Below are 20,554 nucleotides of genomic sequence, written 5' to 3'. Positions count from 1 at the left end.
GGGCACCTGTGCAGGGCCTGATCTCAGCACGGGGCAAGGGACACGTACTGCAGAAACTGCAGAACGCCAATAAAAGTTGATAGTTAACCCTCTTTTAGCAGCGAGGCGTGACCTTGGCCCGTCAGGGAACGCGCTGTCAGCGCGGTCACGGGCACAGCCAGCACGGCCGCCCCCGAGCACAGAACCCAGGGCAGAGCCTGGCTGCACCACCCAGCCCGGGCACGCCGGCGCTGAGGGCACGGATGTGTGGCATCCTCTGTGCCAAGGGCAGCGCTGCGTGGGGTTTGTGCACACGGAACATGCTATTCCTGTGCCACACAAGTGTAGTTGCCTCACCAGTTCCCCACGATCCCCAGGGATAAGAGCCCTTCATGGTCCTCCCCCTCCCTCTGACAGGTAAGCTTCTAAGGTAATAAATACTCTAACAGAAGCAGAAGTAAAGAAAACAATACACACTATTTTTTTTTTTTTATACTCATAAATAACTAATGTTGATACTTCTCTTTGAATAAAATTTCTTCAGCTTTTCACACAATATAGTACAGTTATTTAAGCAACATTGAACAGCATTGGTAACAGAAGAGGCAAAACCCAACATGTAAATTGGCTACAGCAGACAGGGCACATGGCAACGGCTCCTTCCCCCCTCCTGCCACTTGTTGCTGAGAAGCCAGGCTCAAACACGAGTTGATTGTATTACCCTACCGTTAGATTAAAGATGAAAACGCTCTTGCATTTTTCCATAGACAACGATTTGTAGCTAATCTTGGATTTCTTTACAGTCAGCTGTACTTTGGAAAAAACAAAAACAGCAAAATACCACCTTTGACATGGTTTTTTTGTTCATTGTATTGCATGATGTGTGTTTAGCTGTATCTACAAAAGGCACTAGAGAGAGAAAGAGAGAGAGAGAGGAGTCCAGCAAGGTGTGGACTGGAGGAGGTTGGAATAATTTAATGCCCTGGATTACAGCATGAGACTACCCACAGTGTCTCTGCACCTGACCTACCTCACTGCTGAGAACACACCTGTCCCTAACCTGTATCAAAGGTCACTACGGCTTCTGTATGTACAAATTAGGCTATAATACAATTATTTACAGTTTGTAACACAATATGGTGCAATTCTGTCCACAGTAAAGTACTCCAACATGCTGGAGGGGGTGAGCCATACTGCAAGAGTGCACGTGGATGCAGCTGAACAGTCCCTGGTGAGCCCTCCATCCTTGCACCTCTGTTTCCTGTATCCAGGACACCCCAGAGACACTCACACACACTACTTTTATCCAGAGATGTGCCACTTGAGTGTTCCCTCACTTCCCAGGTTTTGGTTTTAAAATGAGGTGGAAACTTTTTTGACTGAAGTGGTCCAAGGGTCTTAAGAACAACCTCAGATCCTTGCAGTCCTGCAGGAGCAAAGCCAGCAGTTGTTCTCCAGTGCTTGAGTAGCTGGGTCACAGTGCCACACTTGAAGGAGGGCAAAAAGCACTCCAGTAACGGCTGGGTAGTTACATATATCACCACTGCTTAGGGCAGGGAGAAAAAAAAATTAAAACAAGGGTGCTTTCACAAGTGGCCTGAAATCAGAGGCAGCCAGCCTCATCCCAGACCACAGCTGGAGCCCCTTGCCCTGGCTACATTTAGTGACTCTGACAACAGGGTCCCCCCACCATTATTCTACTTACTGAAACCCAGCTGTCACCACTGGTTAATGGTAGGCAATGGTTCTGTCGGTGCTCAGCTGCTGTCTGATCCCAGGAAGTGAAAAGGCTTGGGAAGTTGGAGGAAAAGAGTACGAGCGCTCTGCTAAGTTTCCCTAAATTAACTGCTCCTTCTCAAACCTGGTAGTCTCTCTAGCAGAGGCACAGCTTTGAAAAAAGCAGCAACAAGTATTGAAGCCGACTGTCTGGAAATCCCAGCTGCTTCTCTGGAGAGACAGCCTGCTGCCTGGCTGGGACACCCCCATCCCTGCAGTCCTGGCTTGCTGCAGGGATGCAACCAACCTTCTAGGGCTGGTTGTGCCACGCTCAGCTGCTGTGCCACATTCAGCTGCTGTGCCACATTCAGCTGCTGTGCCACACACCACAGCTGGTGGGCAGGACACAGGGCCTGCTTCCCTCGCCCCACGTATCCCACATGGGAAAAGGGAGACCGAGGAACTCGCCCCCCTGCAGTGGCGAGAGGCACGAGCAGCATGGACCCTTCCCAGGGCCCAGGGCAGCTCAGGAGAGCCCCGCTCTCCGTGCCAGAGCCAGCGGTGCCAGGGCTCCTTGCAAACCCCAGCTCCACCACCTGCACAGCCCCTTGTGCAGCCCCTCAGCTCCCTGGGCTCAGTGGCTCCATGGGCAGTGGAGCTGGCTGCCCATTGCAGAGCAGGCAGTCAGTGCCACCCAGCCAAGCCCACCAGAGCCACCTCCTGCCCGGTCCTGAGCCCCGCACTGAAGGGAGCTGGATGTGCTTGCCCAGGGCAAAGGGACCGCAGCGGATCACCTGTGCTGCAGACAGCTGGGACCCTGTCCCTGGGGCAGATCCTCTCCACAGCCCCTTCCTCCTGCACTGTCACCACCCCTGAAGCCCCCAGCCCATGCAGCTCCTCCCCTCCTGCTCAGTGTGCTGCTGCCTGAGCAAGGCCAGCGGCTGCCTCACACCAGAGCCCCCAGCCTTCTCCTCGATATGCAGCTGTGCCTGGGGCTCTGGGGGCACTGAGAGCAGTCTCCTGCTCTGCCCAGGGCACCCAGGGAGGCAGCAACCCCTGCCAGCTCTCCCTGACTCACTCTCTGGGCTTTAGCGAGGGGCTCAACAGCAGTGCCAGCCCCCACCTGGGGTTGGGGGCCACCATCTGCCCTGCCTGCTACAGCTCTGCCTTTCACCCCAGCACCAGCAAGACCTGCCCAGAGGCTTGGTGTGGGACACAAATCAGTGCTTGAGGGCTACTGCCACCTGATTGGCACACAGGCAGCAGCATCCCAGAACCCCAACCAGGATGTGGGACCCCAAATGGGGCATACATGGCAGTGCCAGGCTCCAGGCCTCCCTGTCCTTCTGCCCCCACTTAGCTGGCAGCACCTCCCCCTGCCCTGCCTGAGGCTGCAGCTGCTCCGTGCTCGTGGTCCTAGGCAGCACTGCCACGGTGGGGCTGAGGATGCTGGGGTGGCCCAGCTGTCACCCCCTCTTCTGTGGCCCAGGGTCTTCACAACCCTCTCCTCCCTGTGGCTGAGGTCACCGAGGCTGCCTCCGGTCACACGTGGGACAGTGGGACCTGTTTGTGGTAGGAGGCCATACTGGGCAGTACCGTCCTGCCCACCAGTGCCGGGCTGGCCTCACCGTACACAGAGGCACCCGCAGGCTTCCTGGCCCGGCAGCAGCGGGTGGTGAAGCGCCTCCAGGACTCGAGTGTCTTTCCAGACCAGATCCAAACGCCGGAGGTGATCCCCACCACAAGGCACATGAAGTACTTGAGCATGAAGACAGCGTAGTCAGGCTTGGGGCGGTGAGGGTCCCCCGGGCAGGAGCAGTTCTGTGCCTGCTCCCAGGCCTCCCGATTGTGCTGCTCGTAGATGTAGCAGGCAATGACAATGGTGGCAGGCACAGTGTAAAGCACGGTGAAGATGCCGATGCGGATCATCAGCTTCTCCAGCTTGTCAGTTTTGGTGCCGCCCTGCTTGATCACGCTGCGGATGCGAAAGAGCGAGACGAAGCCAGCCAGCAGGAAGAGGCTGCCGGTGAAGAGATAAACCACTAGTGGTGCCAGCACAAAGCCCCGCAGATTCTCCAGGCTCTGGTTGCCCACATAGCAAACCCCGGCCACCGGGTCACCATCCACAGAGCTCAGTGCCAGTACAGCAATGGATTTGGCACTGGGGATGAGCCAGGCAGCCAGGTGGAAGTACTGCGAGTAGCTAGCAATGGCCTCATTGCCCCACTTCATGCCAGCTGCCAGAAACCAGGTGAGGGACAGGATGACCCACCAGATGGAGCTGGCCATGCCAAAGAAGTAGAGGAGAAGGAAAACCACGGTGCAGAGAGCAGGGCCCGTGGTCTCATAATGGATGTGGTGGTGCTCCGGGTTGCAAGCCACGTTGGCGTGCCCTGCCACCAGCCGCACAATGTAGCCCATGGAGACGAAGAGGTAGCAGGCAGAGAGGAAGATGATGGGGCGCTCAGGGTACTTGAAGCGCTCCATGTCAATGAGGAAGGTGGCCACGGTGGTTGAGGTGGAGAGGAAGCAGAGGATGGACCAGAGGCCGATCCAGAAGGTAGCGAAGGTCTTCTCATCCTGGGTAAAGTAGGGCTGGTAGCAGGGGATGGCACAGTTGAGTACCTTCCCAGTCCTGATGCGGTTGTACAGCGGATGGGACTCCTTGGAGATGGGGATCAGGGGAGCTTTGCACTTGCAAGTCTGACCACAGTCCAGCCCTGAGAGGCGCTGCCCATCGAGTGGCGTCAGGTTTTTGGCCATGTCCTTGGCAGGGCGCGTGGGCTTCCCAAAGAAAGGCGGCAGGGTGGTGGCTTCCGTGTGGTTGTATCCCATGCAAAGCACTTCGGTGTCCCCCAGCACCGGCAGGCTGTCGCAGCTCATCCTCTCGGGCCAGGCAAAGCCGTACTGCTGCATGATGGGCGAGCAGCCGGCCTTGGCCCGCTCGCAGACGGAGCGGCAGGGGGGCAGCGGCTTCGTGTAGTCGGACAGGCAGATGGGGGTGTACATGCTGCAGAGGAAGAAGCGCAGGTCCGGGGAGCACTGGATCTCCACCAGCGGCCAGAACTGGTGCACCTCCAGCCCGGCCTCGTCCTGCGTGTCGTGGTTGAACTGGTTGGGCATGTAGGTGAGGTTGTAGCCGATGCCCTTGCACATCGGCACCGTGATCTCCTGGCACACCAGCGCCTTGGAGGCGGCGCGCCCCGCCGCCGGCAGCCCCAGCAGCAGCGGCAGCCCCAGCAGCAGCGGCACCGGCAGCCCCCGGCCGCCCATCGCCGCCGCGCGTCCTACCGCCGCCGCATGTCCTGGGCACCTGCCGCCTCCGCGCCGGGAGCGGGGCCCGGCCGGGAGCGAGAGCGGGATCCGGACCGCCGCCGCCGCCGCCACCTGCGCTCTGGGCCGGGCGGGCGCCCCCGCTCCGCGCCGCGCCCGCGCCCCGCCCTGCGCCCGCCCCGGGGCCGCCCGCGGCCCCGCCCCCGCCGCTGGCCCCGCCCCGCCGGGGCTCCCCGCGGCCGCCCCCACGCCGGGAGCCGAGTCCCGCGGCGGCGGAACGCCGCGCTGCCCCGGCCCCGCTGCTGCAGGCGGCCCGCAGCGTCCCCGTCCGCCGGCGCTCGGAGTCCCGCGGCGGCCCGGGGGCAGGCGGTGAAGTGAGAAGATGACGGTGCTGCCAAACCACGGACTGCTCCGCATCTGTGCATCTCCTTCCCCTCTTGCCCACCGGGCCCCTCCTGAGACCCGGGGCCTTCCGCCCCTCTCTGCGCCGCGACGGCCCGGCCCGGCTTGCCCGGCCCGGCTTGAAGAGCCGAGCGGCTGGAGGAGGAGGGCAGGCGGTGCCCGCGGCGCTGCTGCCGCTTCGCCCCTTCCTCCTCGGGCCCTTCAGCCCCCTCTTCGTGGGAAGGGGCCGGGGCTTCTCCCGCCGTGACGGGATTGGGACGAAACGGGGATAAACCTGGGTAGGGGAAGCGAAGATGTGAAGGGGTTCTGGCCGGATTTGCCTTGCGCCGGCCATGGCACATCAGCCCGGGTACAAGGGGCACTGTAGCATCTACCGCCGCTGTCTCCCGGCGCCGCCCGCGCCCAAGCTGCCCGGCGGGGCAGCGCTCCCGACTCCCGGAACGCTGAGCCTCGGCGGGAAGGGAACGGGAAGCCGCCCCTGCCCGGGTGCAGACAGCTGCACTACCGCATTCCTGCCCCGGATTCCGGTCGCCATCCGCTCCGACAGCTCCTTTCTTCCACCCACCGGGCGGGTGGCAGGCGCTGGAGCGCAGCGCGAACCAACGACGAGACCGTGCCGGGGCAGAGGGCTCTGCCCAGCTCCCTGGGACCGCGGGCTCCTGCCAGGGCCACCGAGGTGGTCACGCTTAGCTGCCAGGAATTCAAATCCTCCAGCCCATGCATTCGTCAACACCGAAACTGCCAGCCTGATTTTCAAGCGCTTCCCTGAAAGCCCTTAAGCCCACGGAATGCTCGGGGCATGCAGGGGAACAGACCTGCCTCAGAAGCCAGATTTGGGGGTCACAGGCTGCAGCTGCTACGGTACTTATTCCGTAGAGCCTTATTCTGGCCAAGGCAGAAGGATGGAAGGGCATTCTGGACCAGAGTACTTCCATCCAGCCCTGGATCTACTAGTCAAGACATACGCACAGCACATCACAGATACAGACAACTTGAATTCAAGGCCTGGTGCTGGGGAACACCAGTACCCAAAATACCCCTAACTGCACCCAAAACCCACAAAGCAAAGACTCAAAGCGTGACTTAGCTCCTGCCTTCCTCCCAGAATTAAAACCTGTCTTGCTTATTGCTCTGAGGCCAGTGGCTGATGTACCCACGGGCAGAGCACTCACTGCTGATGACCAAAGTCATCAGGGATTTTAAGGCGAGAGACCTAACGACCACCCCTGAAATCCACATCCACCCAGCCTAAGCATGCATTTTACTTGGCACTGTCAACTTTGATGCTTAACAACTTTTTTTTTAAGGGAAGAAAAATATCTCACATCCCTATACCTCTTTGCTTTATGCTGTAAGTTTTCCCTGTAATAGAGCTACACAGAGGAAAATTACAAGTCACATGTTCCTTTGGAAGACAGTGGCATATCCTTGTAGCAGTCATAGGAGTCATAACTTTTAATTCTCCCCAACAATGAGTTTCTGTGAACTAGCAGCCCAGCAGAAAGCAATCACAGACAGTTTCATTATGGCTGTCAGTTGATTATCCAAATTATAGCTGAGAGCACAGGGCAGCCTTTTTATTATCATCATTGCTGTACAATTAGAAAATGCTGATGAAGCTCCCTAAGAGCAGAAATTCTTTTTTTTGTTGGCATTTTTCATTTTTATAAGCATTCTCTTGGGCAATATCTTAGTTTGATTTGATACACAATGGGGAACAGGTACATAAGTGGGAAGGGAAAAGATAAGAAGGGAAAAATGGGGCAGCTCTTCATTTCAGTTAATCCATCAACTCTTGTAGCCTGGTTCAGGTTTTGCCACTCCTCCAGATATATCTAATTCTTAGAGCCTGGCTGTAAATAATGCTGCATTTGCTACACTGGGGACACATAAAATCCAATTAAGAGCCAGGTAGACATCTGTTGGCTTGCTCTGTGCTTCTGTTTCCTTTTTGTTTTTTATGAATATGTAGCAGAACAACCAGAGCAGGATTAAATACGGTGTAAGTGCAAGTGCAGTTGATAGGTTTGTTACTCATGTCTTCAGTACAGTATGAGAGTGCTTTATGTGCATCCAGCACTATTAGTAACAGAAGATGTGTCTGCACAAAATCTACTGTATCAAACCCTGCAGACAAAAAAGGAAGTGTTTCCTGGCCCAAAGAAAATGCTTTTGTAGTTAAAAAACTCTTAAATTATTAAAAATTGCTTTACCTTTTATCCATGTGCAGAAGTGTCCATGAAGCTCCACCATGCTAGACAGGTCTGCTTGGGAGTTCATCTAATCCCTGCTCCTGGCTCCAGCCCAGAGGATACAGGCATGGACTGACAATACGTGTCCTCACAGACATACCTTGCACCCACTGAGGCGTTTTCAGCTGGGATGCAGTGGTTCCTGGTAGAAGCAGAAAGCAAAAAGGTGATAAATATTTCTGTATTTGGTTCTTGCACTGCTGATTGTCAGTGTACACTGTTTACCTGGACAAATAGCTTTTGTGAAGGATACCATGACTTTTAAAAGACTTTAGAAAAGGACTAAGTGAGTTTCCTTTGTAAAGACTGACTATTGCCCTTGCCCTTGTTAGAGGACTCAGCAGACTTTTGCAAAGAGCTTTTCAGCCCAGGCTTTGGGCAGGGACAAAGCCAGAGAGCACTGATGTCGCTCTTGGCTTTGCCAGTACCAAAGCAGGGCAGGAACCTCCTGCCCCTCTTGTCACAGGATCAGCACACCACCCTTTGGCCCTCAACCCCTCTTGCTTGAAGCAGCAAATCCTGGTTTTGTCTGCACTGCTGACAAGTCTCCAGCTCCCAGGAAGGGAGCAGTGGGGGCCCAGTGCAGGTGACAGTGGTCTCCCGGTGCTGGTGGGCAGCCTGCCAGTCACCCCAGCTGGAGGTTGTGCTGGCTCAGGCATTGCTCAAATTAGCAGTGACCCCTGATAACAATCTGCTGGACTGGGGGGGTGCTGGGGGCCATAAGGTGGTTTGCAGCAGCACAAGACTTTGCCTTACTGCCTGTCACGAGTGCAGGAACAGACATCACTTTTGGCATCATGGTGCAGCCCCCCGGCAGCGCCAGCACAGCAGACCACTGTGTACTGGTACAAAAGGATATCGGTGTTTGCCGCACACCGAGGACACGGCTGCATGCTGCACCAAGGCAGGTGTGCTTCTCCTTCCACCCATGCTAAGTGTTTGCCTTCCCACCTAAGTGCTGCAGCAGCTCCAGGCTGCCTGTGCTTCAAACCCCAGCACCAAGACTGACCTCGTGTAACAGCACCTGGAGCGGGGGGCTCCTAAATAAGACCAAGGTTCTTGCTCACTACAGGCAGGAAGGGCCTGACAGGCAGGGAGACAGAGGGACTCTTGGCCCTTTGCAAGCAGGCAGAGCAAAGAGAATCACTGCCAGTGTCTGCAGAGGTACCCTGGCACCCAAATCCTACTGAAGTGAAACAGCAGCAGGGGTGAACATTTCTCATGTGCCCAGGTGAATTGAAGGCTGTGGCCTGGGGACAGGAATTCAGATTTAAATCACTTCAATGCTTTTCACCATGCCTTGCTGAAATTCCCTTAAAAATCCTAACTTACATCAATATAATTTGTTTTTATATACACCTGTGCAATTACACACCTTAACATACTGCAGAAAAACAAAACCATGCCAAACTGTACCCTATCCAAAAAGTTACATGAAACTTGAAAACTTCTGAGTGAATTAATCCAAAATTTGATTTCTAACAGTGACAAAGACTTTAGCAACACCTAACACAAATGCTGCAGCTTGTAAAATGCCACCAGAAGTTCAGGGGAGTAAGACCAAAGTAAAATCAGGAAGAGTGGCTGCACATAAAACTAATCCTGCCAAACTCACCACTTATTAATTAACTATACTTGTACATATAAGTGCACATAAAATGTATGTAATAAGTTTTCTTTGGTCTCCTCAGGCACTGGGAACCTTCCCATGAGCCACAGTTGGAATACTGTAGGGATGTTCCTGCCCTGAGGTGCCACCACCACAGCATGCAGAGGCAGGAGGATCAGGGCCCTGGCCCAGAGGTGCAGAGGGGTTGGTGGTGATGAGGATGGGCCTCTGCCATGCCACAGCCATGGCTGGTCTTCAAATCTCCATGCTGTGACTCACACAACGCCGAGATAAAGAGGAAGCAGTGAAGTTCCTTACATCTAATTTTCCTGGGTGGGGGAGGGGGGCAGGTATAGTGCAGCCTGAAACATCTGAAACTTTTCAAATATGTAGTTTTGAAACACAACACATTATGCTTTTTTTTCTTTTCTTTTTCTCTCATGGGCCCTTGAAAAGAAAACAGTCCCCATAGTGAAGTTGACATGATAAATTAGTATGGCCCTGGCAAAGCCCTCACTCTTCATTTGGCAAATACTTATTTATGGACTTTCAATTTGTGGCTTATGTAACAACAGGGTGAGTGACTTTCAAAAAAGCTCCGCCATGTATTGACCTGATACAGCCTAATGGGCCCTTCAGAGCAATTAGGATTTATTGTGTTAGCGTCTATTGTGTATAGAGACCATTTTAAAAACATGTGTTATTTACCCAGAAAGCAGTAATGACTGTTTAAATACAGTGAGATTGTTTCTTAAACTCTTGCTGCTCTATACATTGCAAAGAAGTTACTCCAAATATTTTTCAGAGTTAAATACTTTGCTCCAGTGGGATTTCGAAGCCAGATTATTGTATGGCACATGTATTTGTATGCCTACAGCTGTAAGTGAACCAAGCTCTCAGGAAAGCTGCGAAATGAGCAGCCTTGAAGCATGGAATCTGAGATTTTTTTCTCAATCAAGGGACCAGTGCTTGCAGCTCAGGCCTTTCCCTAACTTAGAGAGCAGGGCACGTCCCATGAACCACACAAGTTTTGCCCTATCTGATCTGAAAGTCCAGCAAAAGTGACCTTAAGAGCCACGAAGCTGTGGCTTGTATCATAGCACATCTAACCCTTTACATGCACATGAGGTGGGGCCATCAGCACTTCCCTGTAACCTCCTGGGGGCCAGCATGCAAGAACACAAGTGTTGGCTTCTGCAGACCAGTGCAGGTGTGAGAAGCCAAATCCCTGTCCAGGCTCCTCAGCAGGCCTGAAGGAGCTCAGCTGTGCAGCCCAGCAAAGATCAGCGCTGGGTTACACCAGCTCTGACTCTGACCACAGAGTAAAACAAACCCCCAGTTCATACATGGGAGCCAGCAAGTCCCTCTATGAAACAACAGTATAGACTAACTACTGCTTGACTTTCCTTCAGACCAGTGCTGTTCTGATCAGTGCTATCTCAAAAATAGTTCTTTCCTTTTCTGCCTTTTTCCTGCCCTCTCCTTTGTTGTGTGAGACCTTCAGGGAGAAACTGCTCAAAGCAGTTCCTTGGCAAAATGCTTTTCCTGCCCTGCTTCAGATTGCAGCCTTTGGAGACTTGTTTCTATCTGCTTGTTTTACACCAGAATTAACATATTATCTGTCACCGCTGCAGAGACAGAAGTAATAAGCAGGTTTTTTTATTACAGTAAAAAAAGGGACAAGTTAGAGGACCCTCTGGTTGAAAAATTTGTGGCAAGTATTTCAGAGCTAGGATACAAGTTTGTAATGGCTAGTCCTCTGGAGAACAGTCAGGCAGCCTAGACTGAAGCTGGCTATAACTTAAAATTTCTGTTTTGTGGAAAATTCCAACAGTAAAAAACAATATAAAACACACCAGTTTGTTCCAAACAGGGCAAGCTGCTCATACTTCTGAGCAATCCTGCAGCATCAGGAAAAGCTAGAAGGCTTCCTTGCAAATGGAGAATTCCTAGAAGCCCCCTGCCCAGGAAGGCCTTAGGAACACAGGATGAGGGAGGACCTGGAGTGAATGACACAGAAATCCTAGAGTGATGGATCTTGCTGGCAAACTGGGCAGATTTCAGGCAAGAATCGGCCTGGTGAGCATTTGTCTCTTAGGTCTTACCTGATTTTCAGAGAAAGCTGGTCAGTCAAAACAGCAACATTTCCAAGAAATTTTCTGTCTCTGCTGAACTGACAATTTACAAAGAAACTGCTCTCTATGAACATCTGCAGTTATGGGTGGTCTCTCCTGGCCTTAAAATTCTATGAATTGGTACAAAACATATGATAACAATTGTTGCTGTTAAAAGCAACTTCAGTCTGTGTTCAGAATAGTTCGAGTTCAGTCTGTCTTTTCCTGAAAATACAGAATTTATTTAAAATAGGTTTCAAACATGTAAGCCAGCTTGGCTGCATTTCTTCACTAACCTCTCAAGATGCTGTGATCAAGCCTTTTTAGATGCAGTGATTCTGCACCCTCTTGGGGCAACCTTAAGGGACCTTTATTTCCAGAAACTGGACTCCTTTACAAGATGTCATATCGCTCACTTAAGATCAGAAGCAATCAAAATTTATGCATTTGAAAGCTTTATCCTGTATGTGTACTTATGTACATTACCCTAAAAGGAGAATATTCATGTACAATACACACATGCTGTGTTCTCGTATTTCTATGAACCAGAAAGTATCAAAGCCAGAGACCTCCTGAAACAATGTCCTCTACCTGACCTTTTAGGCATTCTTGCTAAGATCAGGCACTTCAGGTTTTCCCTATCTTCTTCTGATATCCTTGAAGTGCTTGACACAGAGCTAGAGGAATCTTTGGAACTAAGCTTTAGTGAGTCGTGTCATTCACATCAAGTGAACGAAACGATGTTGAAATACAGATTTAAATCCCTGCATAATCAACATTTATTGGACACAATAAAAAGAGCCAGAAACAGATGAAAAGGCAATTAACACTAGCTACTACTATACACATTTTGATTACTTCCTTCTGCAAATCATTCATGGCATAATATAATACACAGGTCAAAGTGATTTTGGAAAGGATGTTGATAGCAACCTTCCCATTCACATATGAGTCAGATGTGAAGGATTAACACATGAAAGTGACCCTTACGTGCTGCAGTGGAATGGAAGCAGGGAGCAGAGTCTGCAGCAGGAGCCAGAATGGCCTTTTTCCAGCTCAAGGCTGAGTGGTTGATTTCCCAGCTCTCTGTGGCCACAAGGCCAGGGACTAATGATAACAGAATTGGAGCAAATCAGGAAATTTGCTGAGCAAAAGAAGGAAACCATTCTCTAAATCCTGTACCTCACTGCCACATACAGCAACACTGAGCACGCAATTATGTTATCCTGCTTGGGATATCACCTGGTGATGCAAGAAAGTGCTCCAAAATATTCCAAAAGGGCTAGCATAGAGTTGCCAAAAATATTGACGACAAGGTTGTGTGACCCTCTAACAGGCTTTTTTCCCCCAAACTGATACAATCAAATTGATTTTGTATAAGCAACGAGCTGACACAAAAGGTAGCACAATTGCTGCAAAAACGGGGCTCACGTAGGTCAGCGTTTTCCTTATGGCATGAAAACACTGAAGTGGCTTGGTTCAGCTTTTTGCTCAGAGAAGTCTGTCCAGGTGCAGGAGAATTCATGTTGGATATGTATTTCCCTTATGCTGGTGAATTAGCTGTCCCACTATTTGGAACAAAGGAGAAGCTGAGCCCTTCTCCATGTCTCCCACAGACTGGCACTGCCAGACCCCCAACCTTTACACCATCACAAGGCAGACGGAATTCTACTGGGTGCACTCACAGAAATTCCTGTGCAAGCTTCCACCTGTGCCAGGTACTGAATGTATCTGCAGTTCAAACTGCTCTTGGGCTGAGCAGACAGGAAACATGAGAAAATGGAGAAAGAAAAGGTAATTCTCCTTGTTTTTGCAGACCCAAAAGGTCTGTGCTTTGTCTCTATGGCCAGAGAGAGTTGTGAAATCAACCCCACAGTCCTAAGCTGGAAAAATACCATTCTGGCTCCTGGTGCAGATGTTGTTCCCTGTTTCTGTTCCACTAGAGCACACGAGACTGGCAACCTCTGGCTCTCTGCTGAAGGGAGGCAAGGTTGAGTCTGCACCTCCCTTCAGTCAGGGCCAGACTTACTGTCCTGAAGACAAAATCTGTCTTCTGGTAGACAAGCAGTCTGGAGAGAAACAAGGCAGACTTTTTACCTGGGCCAGCCAAGCTGCATCCTGGCAGGACTAAACATCCCTCTTTGGGGGAGGAAGGGATAGAGCAAGGTGAGAAGACAGTGTAATCCTTTCAGCTGAGACTTTGCCAAGGATGTTGCTAATTAGCAGAGAGAGGATGTACTGTGCCTGGTGAGAGACAGACACATTCTGTGTTGTGAGACAGTGCCTTCAACCAGCTCTATCTGTGAGACACTGTGAGCTCCCTGATTGTGTTTGTATTGCAGGAGCCATCCCAGCAACACCAGCTGAGCCCTTGATGCCCACTGTGCTGCCCTCATATGAAACCCTTGATGGGATTTCAGACAGACAAAACATCTTGGCTGTAAATCTTATTTTCACTGTTCTAATACAACCAAACCTATTTTGTATAGACATACAGAGTGGCTGTGGCTTCCAGGTCATGGAAAAAGACTGGTATTGGAGCAGCATCTGTATTTCCTAGGCTTGCTTGGATATCTAGGAGATAGAAGAGTGTTGTACTCATAGCTACCAGAGGAAACAGGGAGGCATTTTCAACCTCTACCAGCAGTGAGATGGTGGTCCAGAACTGTGTGTGTGTATCTCACACACTGCAGTTTGGAAACATTTCCAGCTGAGGCTACTAAATTTGGTCAGTTACTAAATTCGGTCAGTTGGTGTCTGCTCTAACCACAGTGTCTAGCCACGCTGAGCTTTATCTGCAAAAGTCCAGTTTGAATTTATGGGACTGTGTGTGGTTGTGCTTGAGATAAGCACCTATTTCAGCAGCTCTGTATTCAAGAATAGCTGAAACATACATCCACTAGCTAAGAAGAGTCGACAAACAAACCATCAGACCCCACAGCTTTCTTCCATAGATTTTATTTAGATTCCCATACAACATAAAAGGAATGATTCTCAATTTTGTGCCTCTGTGACTTTCCATCGGGGCTAAGATGCCTTGAATGTCTCCTCAATACTTAACCACGTTTTTGTAAGGTCAAACCTGCCTTGGGGTTCTTTTAATTCGGTGTATTTCCAAGACACAGCTAACTCTGTTGGACACATAGGCTCCAGACTAAACCTAGTACAAGAAGCTCAGGAAATGAGCTGAGATTGATAACACCAGCAACCTGATCCCTACAGAAGTAGGGATTAAACATATTCAGCAGCACACTAATGAACAACTGCCTAAAATAATCCCAAGGTGTGCTAGGCCAAAATGTTCTTTAAGAATTTCTGTATGCACCAATGAAGGCCTTAGTGTGACTGAGAGCTGGCATAGATATGAGAGATATGAGGGGAGAAAGGTGGAGGCAAGTTCTGCTTGCACTGTGCAGATTTTTGGAAGGATGGGCAAGGTTTGGTCTTCAGCCTGAGGAGATACCACACCTTTACCAAGCTGACTGAGGTGCTATCAGGCCTTTCCCTAAATAGATCATAAAAAAACCATGCAGGTGATTATTTTATAAACAAAGGTGGAAACAACAGAAGCAGAACAACAGCAGCGGCATCCAAGTCTCTGCTGGGGAAAAAGGGACAGGCCACAGACAAAAAGCCCAGCCTCAAGGTGTGTCGGGCCAGGCTGCAAGAAGGGACAGGGCTGTTTAAAGGTCCTTGACACGGACACGGTGCTGACTCTGAAACCACCCCCCTGCCCTGGCTGCAAAGTACCTCCTCTAACCGGCTACGAGCTTTAGAGAACGAAATCCAATTTACCTGCCACAAAGAAGAGCTCGGTGAGGCCTCCCTAGAGCCGGTGGGTAAAGGAGGGCTGCCAGTTCCCACCCCCGAGCTGCTCCCCTCCCAGCCGGACCGCAGGGAGGGGGGAAGGGGCAGCTGTGGCAGTAAGTGCAGGAACAATTCACTGGAGAGCCACGGTGCGCTTTGCAGTTTGCCCACTAATTACTATTAAGCCCCGGTTCCTTTTTGTGTTGCAAGGGACGTCTTCAATGTGGCACTGCTTCTTGGGCCTTTCATGCGGCTGGGCTAACCCCTGAATAGCGGGCTCCCCCCCCTCCTCGCTACCTCTCCCTTTTTCTTTCCCCTTTTGCTTTTCTGATAGTATTTTCTGTCCATGTTGTGTAAGGCCCTAAATGAATCTTGACTGCCCCTACAGCCGACTGGAGACGCACAAAAGCGGCCCATTCCAGTGGCCACAGCGCCATTGTGTGCCCTAACAATGCACTAATTGGCGGTGACAATTGTGCGGCTGGGGAGGAGGAGGGGGCCGGCCGGGGGGTGGGGGTGGAACACGGGACATGGGTCCTTTCCAATGGCTGAGGCGGGTCAAGAAAAAAAAGAGAAGTGTGAGCAGCGAGAAACACGCTCTGCTCCGCGTCTCTCCAGGCTGCTTGCTCCAAGGGCCCCCCCCGTATTCCTACATGGAAGTGTGATGCGACGAATTTTAACGCGTGGCTATGCGGAGTAAGAGATGTGCAATCTAAAAGGGTCATCTCAATCTCCCAGGCTGCCAGAGGCTGAGGAACTCCTGTGATGAGGACACCACTGAGATATTCATGGGAAAAGGTCACACACACAGCCAAGAAGACGCTGGAGCTGGGGCGCTCTGCTCTGGGCACCCATGGGAAACTGCTTACCTCTTTCTAAACATATCATGAGCTTAACATACCTGCATTTTGCACCAGGACAGTGGATGCAAGGACCCCACAGCACCGTGCTGGGGTAGGTGCTGGTCCTGTGGAGTAGGAACCTGTGGTGTTCTTGGGAATAGGGAAATTAATCTGGCCCACATCTCCAGCACCAGCGAAGCTGAGGGCTGGAGAGATGAAAGGAACAGGTACCATGGGACTGAAGCTGTTTATTGTTACTGTGACACCACCCAGGACTCAGGAGGGACTAATTCAGTCTCACACCGAAATATGGCAGGAATGAACCCAAAGACTTTGAAAGCTGTCTCAGTATGAAGTCCTGGAGTTTGAAAGCTGATGTAGCTGACAAGTGAGGGACAGATTTCAGCTCTATTCATTAGCTTTTAAGATAAAATATGGGACAGGAAATGGCATGGACAATGCTTTTGAGAAAGAAGTACGGAAGTCTCATCCAGTTGCTTTGGCTCAAAATTAATTCAGACAGTTGACAGACATTGGGTCAGATGCTGAAGTGTTCAACACCTACTCATCTGTTTTCCAAACGGCTCCTATCAGCTCCCTCAGAGAACAGTCAAGACCAGCAGGTGTGGAGCACTCTGGTTCCTGACAGAGAAAGCAAGGCAAGCCAGGCTGGCAGCAATACTCAAGTTTATGAAGGGCTCTGAAATGTCTTCTGGACAAAGACATTTACCTTATTTGAAGCCAAATGACCTTTGAGAAGCATTGTCCAGAGCAGGGCCAGGAAACAGGTAATTCTCCTACCCCTCTCAGGAGAGCTGTGGGACTGCTGTGGTGGGGGAGACTTCCACTAAATGTTTTGATAAAGAAGAATTACCTCCTGCATCTGGAAAGAAACAACACCTTCCCATACAGTGTCATCTAAACAGGGAACAACCACATAGGAACCATCTATAGTGGAAGAGACATACTCTTCTAGTAAGCCCTATGCATCAGCATGGCTTGGAGAAGCAATCTTGCCATAACCTCATGAAGAGCAGACACAAGCAGGGAGGACAAACTGGAGCTACAAACCCATTGACAGGCAAGCACTGTGCCTGGATCTAAACTCCCTGGTGCTCTGACTGATTGGGACTGGTGTTTCAGTTTGGTCCACTACATATAAACACTAAACTCAGCTGAGAAGTCTGGTCCTGCAGCCAAAATGCTGTGGGAAAGCCTACTGTGAGCCCAGTGTGAGTAGTAGAGTTACTACAGCCTAGAGCTGGAAGTGTGCAGTGTCCAGGGTACACTGTGTAGAAACCTCTGGGCTCTTGCCCTTTTCACTTCATGGCCACCCAGAGCACAGTAGTTCTCTTATTGTAATCTCTCAGATTTTATGGGTCCTTGTCAGCATTTCTATGAGACACCAAAGGACATCCCTGCTGCCAGGAGGAACCCTTGTCTCCCCACTTATTGCAAGGTGAACTTACAAGCTATGTTAGCTCCGAGACAAAATCATTAGTTACCTGCTCTAAACATAGTAAATGTGCTTCTGCTTGCCCTCCCCTAGCAGGCCTCCCCACAACTCCTGCTGACAGCTATGGAAACATTCCCATGGATTACCACAGATGCAGGAGGAGGGCCTTATATAGTGAGACTTCTTTGCCTCCCCTTTGCCCTAAGCCCTTCACAGAAGTACTTTATTGTTTTATGACAGTGCAGTTAACACTTGACATAAATTGCTAAGCACAGCTAACAATGTCAATACTGTGTAAATACCTACAGTAGAGACCTGTATTTTATTATGCATTTGCCCTTTTACCTGTTATCACCCAGGGTTAACTCTGTGCTAGATGCACTTGTATTTCACAAGGAATCTGCCAATTTTATACACTCCTACAGCTCCTGTCTTTAAATACTGAGAGCTCAGCTCTGGTTCTTTGATAAACTGCAGCTTTCATTGGAGCCAGCAGATCTTGGATCTGCTTAAAGGATTGGACATGCTGTCTGTTAAATCCGAAACAAGTGTCCTTCAGAAGTCCAGAGTCCAAGCCAGAACAGGACATTTTGCAATATGTACACAACAAAGTATCCATCAGTGTCACAAGCCATTGTGTGACAATGTCCAATGACAGGATGGTGCTGGCATTTGTCTTCCACCCTAGCCTTGCTTTTGCAGGCATTTGTACCCCTGCTCTCAGAAATCATTGTAGGGGAGGTACAAACTGAGGGAGAGACATAATCATGGAATAAGCTGAGTTACAAGAGACCCGCAAGAACTGGGGAGTTCAACTCCTGGCCCTGCACAGCACCATCCCCAGGAGTCACATCCTGTGCCTGAGAGCATTGCCCAAACACTTCCTTCAGGCTTGGTTCTGAGACCACTTCCCTGGGGAGCCTGTTCCAGTGCCCAGCCACCCTCTGGGTGAAGAACTTCTCTGATACCCAACCTAACCCTCCCCTGACCCAACTTCAGGCCATTCCCTCTGGTCCTGTCACTGGTCACCAGAAAGAAGAGATCAGTGCCTGCCCCTCCACTTCCCCTCACAGGGAAATTGTGACTGCAGTGAGGTCTCCCCTCAGTGTCCTCTCCTCCAGGCTGAACAGACCAAGTGACCACAGCTGCTCCTCCTCCTCCTCCTCAGCTTCTCCTCAAGGCTCTTCACCATCTTTGTTGCCCACCTCTTGGATACTCTCTAATAGTCTAATGTCTTACTTATACTGTGGTTCCCAAACCTGCACACTCCTTGTGTTTCATTACTTTGGTGCTGCACTTCAGGTATTTGCCAGCAGTGTCAGTCAGAAATGAGATTAATTTATAAACTTAAATGCTAGGAAAGCACTTTGGACTGAACTGCTCCATGCATGCTGATTACATCTATTACTTTCTTACACTGATTCAGTAATTTGCACTTTCTTATTTTTAAAGAGTATCTAAATTTACTAATAGTTTCTTCTTACTTACCTCTAAATGCATCATATTGTACCTACATGAAAAACACCTGAGAATTTTCAAGTCAATGGAAGTTCAGCCCCTTAACACAAGCTCTTCTCTGACTTGTCTCGCTTTCCAGATGAGCCTTACAACTCAATTTTTAATACCTAAATGAATGCTAATGCCTTGAACTAAATTATAGAAGATTGAAAGTCTTACTATAAACAATGGACTGACTTTTTTAAAGCATGTTTACAGCTTCAGTGTCAAGTTTTATATTTGTCTATGCTTAAAATGGATGGAATTTACTCCTGCTAGCCTTGGAGTCTTTGTCTGGTTTTAACTGTAACACTTGATTATCTGAGATGCTTTTCACCACCTTCTCAGAGTGGTAATACTCAGACTGCTAGATGGGACCACTATTTTGGAGAGCATTTAGTTAAACAAGAACTCATTTACCAAGACAGTCCAGAGCTATGTGCACACACCCCCAGAACATTTTCATTTGCCCTCAGTGTGCTTTCACTGAAAAGGTATGGTAGCACACCAAATGTCCCCCTCAGTCCCTACGGAGAGAAGGTTGCTAGCTCCATTCTTTCAGAAAACCAGCTGACTTCACGTATTAACCCAAATATTATTAATTTTGGTCTGACAGCTAGAAGGGTGGCTTTTTTAAAATTAATTATCCTGACTTTAAAAGAAGAGCTAGAGCTTGGATCGGCATGCTCTTCCCAGGGCTCCACACACCCCGAGGTCTCTGGTCTGTGTGGATGCTTTTTCAAACCATCTCTTAGAGGGTGAAGTGAGGAGAGGAGGTGGCAGTGAAAGGGGAAGGAGATGTCATAGCAGAATTTGCTCACCTTGTAAGGCAAATAAGGAGGAAGAGAAGGTCTGGCACATGGTTTCCTTGTGCAGCTTGTGTGATCCTGGTCAAACATTAACTCATTTCTTGTAGTTGATTTCATCACAGGGATGAAGTCCAAAGATTCCTGCAGAAGAGAGGATGGACACTCCTGATGGACTTCTGGTCTTTCTGAGGAGGGGCAGGAAGATAGTGGAGGAGGGGATATATCCCTCTCTTTGAAAGCTTCCAGAGCACAGGGCTGGATGTGGAATGCTCTGGGGAGTCTCAGGCAGGGGGTGTGGGCCCATGAGCTCCACCACAGCTCTGTGCTGCGATCTTTAGTCATCAAATCCAGATTCAAGGAGCTGCAGAAGCTCCTTAGCTGGTGCACTAGAAGAATAAACCAAGAACAAGAATCTAGCCTGCATCCATAGGTGTGAGCATCCTTATAACATGGGCAAAATCCCGCCCTTCCAGCCCCTCAGTGGTACCTTCAGTCCACCCGGGAGATGCCTCCCTTACTCAGAATTCAAGGCCCTGACCTTGGACCCTCCTGGCAGAGGTCAATGTGGCAGCCACACAGTAAGCAGCTGTCTCCTACAAGCCTCCCAGGAGCTCTGTATCCAAGGGTGCCTCAAAACCACAGTAAGCTCCCCTGGGAGCTTGTGGCAGGGGTCAGCATCATTAAAAATCTAGGAATTTGTGGCTTTCCAAAAACACAAGATTTAACTGGGACTCCAAACCCCCACAGCCTAATGGCTGACATCAACAGTACTTCCAGAGGCCCTACTGGCTGAGATCT

General features: G+C 50.4%; 2 protein-coding genes across 3 annotated transcripts in view; both read right to left on the bottom strand.

The window, feature by feature from the left end:
- Positions 1-437: 437 nt before the first annotated feature.
- On the bottom strand, positions 438-19,897 carry FZD5 (frizzled class receptor 5). 2 transcript variants are annotated; one of them, XM_086897311.1, is made up of 3 exons: positions 19,769-19,897; positions 7,584-7,764; positions 438-4,705 (listed from the first exon to the last, which is right to left on the bottom strand). In XM_086897311.1, exons 2-3 carry the CDS (start codon positions 7,592-7,594, stop codon positions 3,238-3,240), a joined length of 1,479 nt encoding a protein of 492 aa, XP_086753437.1. In that variant the 5' UTR covers positions 7,595-7,764; positions 19,769-19,897; the 3' UTR covers positions 438-3,237. The 2 variants fall into 2 exon arrangements, with proteins under 2 accessions (XP_086753437.1, XP_023786620.2); XM_023930852.2 differs by lacking the exons at positions 7,584-7,764; positions 19,769-19,897 and having other exon boundaries at positions 438-5,068.
- The window catches only part of PLEKHM3 (pleckstrin homology domain containing M3), a 92,620-nt gene continuing 79,075 nt past the window's right edge, over positions 7,010-20,554 (bottom strand). Inside the window, exons 10-11 of the transcript XR_015289142.1 lie at positions 19,769-19,897; positions 7,010-7,764 (exon numbers count right to left, since the gene is read on the bottom strand). The gene's annotated coding sequence lies outside the window, so the exon portion shown is untranslated. The remainder of the gene's footprint in view (positions 7,765-19,768; positions 19,898-20,554) is intronic.

Source organism: Cyanistes caeruleus, chromosome 7 (assembly GCF_971803275.1).
Source record: "Cyanistes caeruleus chromosome 7, bCyaCae1.hap1.1, whole genome shotgun sequence".
NCBI lineage: Eukaryota > Metazoa > Chordata > Aves > Passeriformes > Paridae > Cyanistes > Cyanistes caeruleus.
This window is presented reverse-complemented; position numbering and strand designations above follow the sequence as displayed.